The sequence below is a fragment of the Pteropus alecto genome, unplaced genomic scaffold, assembly GCF_000325575.1.
Source record: "Pteropus alecto unplaced genomic scaffold, ASM32557v1 scaffold156, whole genome shotgun sequence".
Taxonomy (NCBI): domain Eukaryota; kingdom Metazoa; phylum Chordata; class Mammalia; order Chiroptera; family Pteropodidae; genus Pteropus; species Pteropus alecto.
The window spans coordinates 4,537,367-4,547,822 of NW_006437746.1; the positions used below are offsets into that span (position 1 = coordinate 4,537,367).

The following is a 10,456-nucleotide window of genomic DNA, read 5'->3' on the forward strand; positions in this document are numbered from 1 at the left end:
GCTGAACCCAGAGGAATGGCAGTAACCGATGGGAATTTCCGGTGACACCAGCGTACAGTGGGGACCCTATGGCAGACAAGGGGCTTTAGGGATACACAAATTCCATTCTATTCTCACATAAGGCCACTGCCTGGACCCAGAATTAGAATGTAGGGTGAGTTTTCCGACAGAAACAGTGGGGTAAATAGGGGCTAAATATCAAGTGAGGTCAGTATGGTCACGACGTTTCAGCCAGTCTGAATTAAATGACATTTTATGTCACTCGATCAGGGTTTCTCCGGGGACACCCATTCTTTTTGTGGTAATTTGTTAAACTAGAAAAACCAGCCAGGAGAGGCAGATGTTGCAGATGGGCTAAGAGGACAGTATCAGAGTCTACTCAGCCTGCCTGGGCCGGAGTCCAGCCTCCCTGCCCACGGTGGCACAGCCCCGAGATGGTCACCTAACCTCTCTGATCCTCAGGTTCTCAGCCCAGCCGGCCAGCTGGGGTGTCACGGCAGCACCGAGCTCATAGCATCGGCGAGAGGGTCACACGTGGTAATCGTGTTAAGTGCTTAAGATAAAATACCCGGCTCCTAGTAAAGCTCAAAAAACATTAGTTATTTAAGAAAGAGAAATAGAAGGGAAGGAAGGGAGGGAGAGAGGGAGGGGGAAGAAAGAGAAAGAAAGGAGAGAGAGAGAGAGAGAGAGAGAGAGAGAGAGACAGACAGACAAGGAAGGAAGGGAAGGAAGGAAGGAAGGAAGGAAGGAAGGAAGGAAGGAAGGATCGAGACAGACATTGTCACCGATGAAATATCAGATGAAAACACGAGGCCCATGAGCGTCTGAGGATTTTCCCCACCTGCATGGCTAGCGGAGAGCGTTTGGGGGAACACCCAGCCCCCCAGCCCCTGAGCTCTGTCTGGGGGAGGACGCGGTCCAGCAGGAGAGCCGCCAGCACAGCTGAGCGGCGTGCAATCCCCTTTCCACCCTGACCCCCAGCTAGGGGCGTGAAACAGTCTCCGGGACGAAAGACTTCCCGGGCAGCTGTCAATCATCCCTTTCGGGGCACCGAAGACCCAAACAAAGTCGATTTATCTCCTGCTGGGCAACACCGCGGACCAGAAAGTTCTGAGCTCGGCGGTGGGCACCAGGGCAGCGTGCTGGGAGTAAGCCACCCCCCGGAGCAGGAGTCGTGGGGACTCTGCCGCAGCAACCTCCCGGTCTCCTTCTTCCCCATCCAATTCCGGTCCCTGCCCTAAAATGCAGATTAATGCGTAACCGTCGGCTCCATGTGCTGTTGGCGATGTTCGCCCCGTGGCGCAGAGGAAAGACAGAAACGGGGGGCGCACTGCCCCCGTCCTCCCGGCAGGTGCCACATGCCGCGGCTCCCCCGGGTTTCAGGAGCCCCCGCGCCCCCTCCACGACGGCCACCTACCTGTGACTGCGCCGCAGCCCGAGCCCCTGGCCGCCGCCGCCACGCGCTGGAGCCGGAGGCGCCCCAACGACCGTGAGCCTCTGCCTGTGCGCTCACCGGCTATATTTGTAAACTGAAAACATGATCTGCAGGACATGTGCTGATAAACTATCTATCTATTCTATGTGACTCAGCCCGGCGTGAGACAAAACAGACTTCACAAGGGAGGGCTTGGCACAGCGCAGACAGGCCGGCCAAAGTGAGCCTATAACCGGGGATTATCTGCACCACCCGCCCCCTCACCCCCACGCCGGGCAGGTGACGGGACCTTTTGACATTGGAAATCCTGAAGTGTGTTCAGTAAAACAGGCCAGAGAAGGAAGAGGGCCCCGTGGCTCAGTATTCTAAGCTATGAACCTCAAAAATAGCAGGGTAAGAAAGCTCTCTGACCCAAGGAATGTAAACATTTTTTTCAGTATTTAAAGCAACAGGTGTGGAAAGTCTTGATTTTAATTTTTTTTTTTTTTTAATTTCCTAAAACATTTGCAAGTTTAGGTTCTCTTTACAGATTTTACTAAGTGGGTCAGGATGATTTCCTGATATCCGACATTGTGACAGTTATTTGACAGTTAATCATCAGGAATTGATGATTAACTCATCAGTCTACGCACACCTCACACACACACACACATTTTATGGCAACACTCCTCATATACTTTTGCCCTAAACAGAAAAACACCTTTCTCTCATGTATACACAATAACTCAAATTACAAAAAGATTTGATTTTGAAAGGATATTTTCTAGGTGGGACATTTTCTAAGTGGGATATTTTCTATTTGTTGACATTTATAATTAAATGATCATTTTAAATTGTATATAAGTTGGTGGAGCACAAATAAATCTTTGTGACTATATTAAATCAGACCTCTAAAGTGTTGGATGTGCTTTTTTATTACTTAAGATAGAATTTTTATATTCTTTTTCTCTCTTGATAAATAATGTAAATTACTTATTTAGTAATTAATGTTTAGTTTGGGTTTTATTTTGTTTTGTTTTGTTTATGGTATTCTGAACCAAAGAATATAAATGGAAAAAAGTTTCAGGTGAGATATTACTTGGATACTATTTCAATTATAAAATATTTAAAGGCTTAATCATATTTAAATGGAAAAAAAGATTTCCCCCGCACAAATAAATTCAAAATTCAAAATACAGTGGGATACCTTTATGATGCTTGCGTTGGAGAAACCGGTTGTTGTATAGTCCAGGCTTCTCAGACTAGAATATGCACCCAAATACAATTGAGAAATTTAGCAAATAAAAATGTTTTTCAGGTACATTTGAATTTCAGATAAACAATAAATATTTTTTATATAAGCATGGCTCAAATGCATGAGTTATACTTACACTAAAAAAATTATTTGTTGTTTATCTGAAATTTAAATATAACTTGGGTGTTCTGTATTTTGCCTGGCAACCCTCCACTCAAATCACCAGGGAGCAACTGATCCATGGATACCGGCTCTTATATGTGATTTAAAGGGTCTGGAGCTAGACGGAGGTAGTAGTTTTACACCATTGTGAAAGCACTAAATGCCACTAAACTGTTCTCTTTAAAATGGTTGATTTTATGCTGCGTGAATTTCATTTCACTTAATAAACAGGGAAACAGAATCCATATGATAATATACATAACTAATTTAATTAATCACCGATAATATGATTCTGTATGTTGATAATCCAAAAAAAATCTACGGACAAACTATGGGACTTGATAAGTGTTACGGGCTGAATTGGATCACCCTAAAATGTGTACGTGGAAGTCTTAACCTCCAGGACCTCAGAAATGTTGGAGAGAAGGCCTTGAAAGAGGTAATTAAGATAAAATGAGGTCCTATGAGTGGACCCTAATCCAATATGACTGGTGTCCTTCTAAGAAGAGATTAGGACAGAGACACACACGCACACACACAGGAAAGACCTTGTGAGGACGCGGCAAGAAAGGAGCCATCTCCAAGCCAAAGAGAGAGGCCTCAGCCTCGGAAGAAGCCAAACCTGCAGACAACTTGATCTTGGACATCTGGCCTTCAGAACTGTGAGAAAATAAATTTCTGTTGTTTAAGCCACTCGATCTGTTATGGCAGCCCTAGCAAACTCATATAGTAAGTAAATTTCATAAGGTCAATTAGATATGAGGTCAGTATAAATGTCAGCAACCACGAAAATGGAAGTAAAAGATACCATTTCCTTTAACACCAAAAAACCACTAATATTTAGGAATAATCTAACAAAACGATACACATCTTTATTCGGAAAACTATAAAAAATTCTTGAATGAAATTAAAGAACACCTGAATAAATATTTATGGACTGGAAGACTCCATCCGACACAAATGTTAATTCCACCTCCTCTCTGAAGAGTCAGTGCTCTCTAATCAAAATCCCAACAGAATTATTTTGAAATTTAGAAACTGATTTTAAAATGATATAGAAATACAAAAGGTCAAGCGTAGTCAAAAGAATCTTGAATACGAAGAACAAAGAGAGAGGATTCATTATGCCAAATACCAAGGACTATTACGAAGTCACAGTAATGAGGAGAGTGGCCTTGGCACAAGAAGAGACAAATAGACCAACAGGACAGAATAAGGCATCAGAAAACAAACTCACGGACACACCATCAATTGATTCCTGATGAAAATGGTATTGTAGAGCAGTAATATAAGAATACTCTTTTCGATAAATGCTGCCGAATAGGGGATAGAATAAATGATACTGTAATAACTATGTATGGTGACAGATGAGTACTAGACTTACTGTGGTGATCACTTGTAAGGTATATAAATGCTGAATCAGTATGTCGTACAACTGACATAATATCGTATGTCGAGCAGAAAGCAGACGTACATACATGCTTATGATTATATAAAGTTTCAAAAGCATGGAAAAACCAACTTACGGGATTAGAGATCAGAAAAGTAGCTAGTTTGGGAGAAGAGGGATAGGGTGGTGTTTGTGAAGAGGCATGAGGCAGACTTCTGTACTTCTAGTAATAATCTTTTTCTTTCATCTGAGTAGCAGTTACATGGTACTCACTTTGGAATAATTTATTAACTTATAACCCTTGCTATTCGCACGCTTTTATGAATGCATGACATACTGCAATAAAAATGTGTTAAGGTATTTGTATTCATCTTATATTGCTGTGTAACAAATTCTCACAAACTTCATGGCTTAATGCAGCATCCTTTATTATCTCACAATTCCCATAGGTCGGTCAGAGGTCCAGCCTGGCCCAAAAGTTTGCACACTTCAAAGTGCCCAGGCCATCTGCATAGAGGAAACCTTCTCCCACACAGTTTGGGTTTTGCATTCCCACCCTCGCTCCCACGGCTTGCATTTAATCCATTTCAAAACAATTAAGAGCTGTGAAGAATGCCTGGATGTAAACAAATAGAAAATCCACTTAAGAAGCACTTTTAAATGAGATTCTCCAGGTCCTGTGAAACCAAGTGAGACCTCAGCTTGCCTTGCCAAGTCTCACTTCTAAGGGTCAGTCTGTTAATCCATCAGTCTGCTGGGGCCATCGGCCTTTGAATCAGGAAATGACTGCCCTCTCTAGATTAGCGGTTTTTCGATAACGCTAAAATGGCATTTGGTATAGATTATTGGGCTTGTCTTATCTGGGGAGACAGCGGAAGGGAGTGAGAGCTCAATCTTGGAGACTTCCGTCTCCCTCACTGTGCACAGCACAGAGTAGCTGGCCAGTAAGTATTTGTTGAATTTGACTGGAAGAAAATTTGAGGTGAGAAAGAATTCTAAACCATAGCCATGTCTAAAAGCCGAAATCAGACTTCCCCTACCCTGCCTAGCATGGTTTCCAGTGAGTGCATCAGGATTACCCTGTCTTGTTTATGGTGAACGCTCTTAAAGAAGCTGACCAGAATTCTACATTGCGTGGAGTTCTTCGGATGTGTTTCTCTTTCCTTCTTACGGGATTAGAGATCAGAAAAGTAGCTAGTTTGGGGGCAGAGGGATACTAGGGTAGGAGAAGCAAGTTGTTTTCCTGTGGTGCTTCTCAAAGTCCTTGCCCCGCCTTGCCTCGCCCCTCTTTTAAGAACTAGGGCCGAGACTTAAGTTCCCATCAACCACAGATGGGCAGATGACACAAGATTTAACAAGAAACGAGCACAGGCAGACACTGCAGCAGGGGCTGGGGAAGCTAGGATTTCCAGAGACCGGGTTTCTGGACCGCCTAGTCTAAGGGATAAAGGATAGGGGGTAGGGTCGGTGAAAGGCAAGATACCAAGGAGTTTACAATTCAGTGCTGATAGGACAGGGGTGGGGATGTCAGGAGGTGGGGGGAGGGGAGGGGGTATGGTGCTCTCAACCCGAAGCCGGAAGCCAAGGGAAGGAAAGACAGGAACGGCCTCCCAGAGCAAATGGTATCCGGGCTGAGTCTCCAAAAGAGAAGCCAGTTCAAGTTCCCTCAGAGAACTACCTGCCAAGTATTCAGTTGACCCCTGAACAACACAAGGATTAGGAGCACTGTGCCCCCCAGCACAGCTGAAAATCCACGTACAACTTGTGACTATCCCGAAAACTTAACTACTAATAGCCTGCTGTTGACAGGAAGCCTTACTGATAACATAAACAGTCCGTTAACACTTATTTTGTATGTGATATGTATTATATACTGGATTCTTACAAGCGAATAAGCTGGAGGGGGAAATGTTATTAAAATCATAAGAAAGAGAAAATAGATTTACAGTATTTATTGAGAAAAAAGTAGACCTGCACAGTTCCAACCCATGTTGTTCAAGGGTCAACTGTACAAGCTTCCCATAAAATACGGAAAACAAGCAAGCCCAAACAATGACATACTATTTTTCACATACAGAATTAGCAAAAAATTGAGACGCTCGGTGCAGCCAGCTGGTAAAGACGTGGGGAATGAGTGGGGGAGCAGGGGGAAGGGGTGGCGGGGAGATGTGTGCAGACTTCTCAGAAAACGAATCTGGAAAGGTCCACCCTTGAAGCAATTCCAGTGCTAGAGATTTACTGGCCGGATGTGCTCCCAAGCATTCACCAGGATGTACGTCCAAGGAAGTTCACCGCAAAATGCAGCAGCAACACCAACTGTCCATTCATTGATACAACCGTCTATATGTCTACTGAGGAATTCATATGACACAGCACCCAGAAGGGGAGCCCTCTCCTCCACCCTTCTCCTCCCTCCTACCCAGCGTACGGAACGATGTAGCTCTAAAGGGACCCCACTGAGCTTGTCTTCCCCACTGAGTCTAGTCTGCAAAATTTTGAGAGCAAGAATCTATTCTAAATTTCACACAGAGGTGTGTGGCAAAGATAGATGTTTCCAGCCGCCGTTTAAGCTCACGAGTGAGAACAGAAAGTCTTTAACTTGTTAATGAACCGGAGAGCTTTTATCAGAAGCTGTTGGGAGCTGAGCTTGGTGGGGTTAGAGGCTACACCACCCTCAGGTGGGGGAACTCCCCATCCGATCCCCCCAGAATGTTCAGATGATATGACAGAGGTGACATGCCCTGTCCCTAGGAATTCTGTGGTAAAAGAAGGCTTTTACCTTAAAACCTTGTCGCTCTGTATGCTGCAGAAATGGCTGTCCTTTTGATTGACTCTTTAGTTGGGGGTTAATTCTGTTTGTAGCTTTTTAAAGCTAACATCTATCCCATCTCCAAACTGTTTTCTCCCTTGAATTTTAGACAGACACGGGAAGATTGTCTTTTGATTACGATGTTGTTTGGTTGAACCATTCTTGGTGTGGTTGGATGGTTTTAAGTCAGATGTGTATCTGTGTGGTTTTAAACACCCAGTTTTTAGTACACTGACAGCTCAGAGGGCCGTATGAAATCGTTCCGAGACCAAGGGCATCTATTTCTCACTCTCAGCCCTCAGTGCCCTCGGTGAGGGAAGAGGTGGGGTGCCGGGGACTGGGGACCCCGGTGACACAGAGGTCTCCTGCCCCAGGCCGGCGCCGCGTGGGTCTGACCTACAGCAGCTGGACGGAAACAGAACTCCATAAAAGCGTCACACTTGTGTGTCTGGTGGTCTCAGGTAAACGCCAGGCTTTGGTTTTCGAAATTAGAATTAAATTCTGTTTAGGGATTCCCCCTGACATTGGAGTATTCAGTAAGGAATTCAATCGTCCTTGGCGCGGAGCTGTTAGGTGAGTGGTCCGCGCCTGTCCCGCTGCAGCGCGGAGTGTTAAGGGGACACCTCTGAATCGGGGGGTCGTGGGGGCGGGGCGGCGAGGGGAGGGCAGACTGAAAAAATCCCAGTGAAACCCAGCGGCCGGGCTGACGTGGTCGCCCATGCCGGACCACCGTGTTTCTAAAACTTTTTGCTGGAGCAGGCCTGGCACCTTGACTGGAGACCCCTCCCCCCAGTGGCCGCGCCCCAGGCCAGGGCCGTCAGGGGTTGCAGACCCTAGAGGCACCATCTCATCTCCCAGCCGGCCCTCCCCTCGCTTCCTTTCAGCCTCCACTTGCAATGCAGGTCCGCCAGGAATGTACACTCAGTCACGTGATGTCAGGAAGCCCCCTCCCCCCCCCACTCTTTCTGACCCTGAACTTCAGTCTTGACCGCAAGCTTCCCAGCCTTCCCCCTCACTCCCCCCTGGCAGAGAGCACACCCTTCCCGGCCACCTGGGTACGCCCAGCGCAGAGCAGGGGGCTCAACACACCTCTCTTGAAAAAACAAAGATGAAAGCAAATTTGGAGAAATAAAATTTGGCAATAAAATATCCAACGCCTGAAGAGCCCCATAACGTGGTGTTTAAGGTTTTCTGATTAAAACAATTATCTTCCTCCGCTCCTCCGACCCGGAATCACCAACCGGATCAACGTAATTGATTTGTGGGATTTTCTTCTTCAAAACAGTAAATCTGGTATTTTTCACCCGCAGCTAATGATGGAGACGTTAGGCCTGGTTAACCTCAGTTTTACAAGACTCCGCCTCACCCATTCTCTCTTTGTCTCCCCCGCTTTGCTGCCTTTCACTACCACCCCGGGAGAGTTGAAGGGCTGTGCTGGGCGTGGGTGTCCCGCCTCCCCCGCCCGCCTGTGAGGCTTTGTCCTTGAGAATCTCCAGGGAGGCTGAGGCCCCGGCTAAGAATTAGGAAGGAACCTATGATGGGCCACACAGTTTTCTCCGGACGTCCTGGCTCCTCCTCCTCCTCCTAAGACTGGGGTGGGAGAAGCATCTTTCTCATTGGGGATCTTTTTCTTTTTTAAATTCTCATTTCTATTTCAGGAAATTAATGTTTCCCGTTGGGTGTTTCAGCAAAGACTGCGAAGTCAAGGCCCGTGAACAGGGTCCCCCCTGCATTGGGAGGTATGGACGGCAGGAAGATGAAGTGCTTCTCTTCCAGGTATGAACCGATCTTGAACGTGGACTTTTGCCAGCTTAGGAAGTAAGATGGCCTACATCGCTCTGCTGTCGGATTTGATCTTTCCGAAAGATCTGGGACTTCGCGCTTGTTTTGCCATTGGCTTTTAAGATTTTCGGTCAGGTGAATGAATGGCTCTGCCCCTGACTAGTGTTTTTCAACTCTTGTGTAAGATAGGTCAGTATTCTAATCGAATGAAAAAATCTATTTCTGAGAAGATTAAAGGCAGAGACAGATTGAGTATTTGCAAAACCATTAAGAATAATGAAAAACTTTTTAAACCTGAAAACCCTTCAAAGGACTGGTTTAAAGGAAATAGTTGGTAAAATGTGATTTTACCAACAGAATGTTATGCGGCCATGTTAAAGTTCGCCTGTGAAAACTACTTAAAGGAGAAAAAATGTATGCGAAATAGATCAAAGATCTACACCTACTTAAAAATTATGTGCATATGAAGACGGAGCCTACGAATAATAACTTATCGAAAAGCATTGCATATTAGGTGGCTTTTATTCTCGTGTTTCTTTACGTTGGCACATGAATTAGCCATTTCAAAAGAAAGGGAACATAAAAAAAGAAAGGTGACACCCTAGCATTTCTCCTTAGTGGTCTGTGGCCTTGTCTGTGATGGGAAGACCCAGGTGTTAACTGAGAGAGTTTTATTTGCTTTGTTTTGCTAACAATGACGGAGTTCCTCTTCCTAGGGTGATTTTGATCATGGCCATTTCCAAAGCGTTTGAACTGGGATTAGTTGCTGGTAAGAGGTTTTGGGTTCTTTTGATCACAGCAATTTTCTCGTGGCCCGAAATACTGGCCCTATGAGTTGATTTTGTCATTAAGGGTTGAGCCGCCATGAACTTGCATGGACATCACAAGGAGATCTGACCTTCGGTGATAACAGCTATCTGTCCCGGGAGGAGCCTGCAATTCGTCATCGGCCTTCCCAGTTTGTGCCAGCCATGAGAATCCAGGACAGTAAGACCTACCTGCCTTAGATCTACCGTGTGGGTGATAGTGCTTCCTGGTCCTGAATGTGTTCTCTTTCTTTTTTTTTTTTTTTTTTGACACTCTGTCACCTGAGAGAGTGGGCTCCTGATTCTGGAGTCGGGAGGGTGGTCGGACGGGTTTTTCATCATGGAGGCGAGACCGGCATTGTGCACCTCACCTCCCAGAAACCTTTTCCCCCACTCACTTCCACTTCAGGCTCGGGACCAAGGGACACCAGCTCTGCTTTGCATGAGAAAGAGTTCAATGCTCAAACGCAGGGACCGCAAAAGGAACACTAAACACCGGACTTATTCTGTGATGTTTACAATATTGAGACATCTACAAACACTTGGGGGGAGAGTAAGCCCTTGGTGTCACATTAACCTTTGCTAACAGGAACTCAGCTTTTCAATCCTTCCACCCTCTGAGCCGCCCTTTCTTACATTCCAGGTAAGGAGCTCAACAAAACCTGCTGTCTGAATGGGGGAACCTGCATGCTGGGGTCCTTTTGTGCCTGCCCCCCCTCCTTCTATGGACGGAACTGTGAGCATGATAGACGCAAAGAGTAAGCCATGGGAACGGGGTGGGGTGGGGTGGGGAGGAGAGGGAAGGAGAAACGGGGGGTTTAACATACACATGTATCAC

At 45.8% G+C, this 10,456-nt stretch overlaps 1 protein-coding gene across 1 annotated transcript; it reads left to right on the forward strand.

The window, feature by feature from the left end:
- Positions 1-9,541: 9,541 nt before the first annotated feature.
- Positions 9,542-10,380, forward strand: TDGF1 (teratocarcinoma-derived growth factor 1). The gene is made up of 3 exons (XM_006914910.2): positions 9,542-9,581; positions 9,665-9,799; positions 10,262-10,380. Exons 1-3 carry the CDS (start codon positions 9,542-9,544, stop codon positions 10,378-10,380), a joined length of 294 nt encoding a protein of 97 aa, XP_006914972.1.
- The last annotated feature ends 76 nt before the right edge of the window (positions 10,381-10,456 follow it).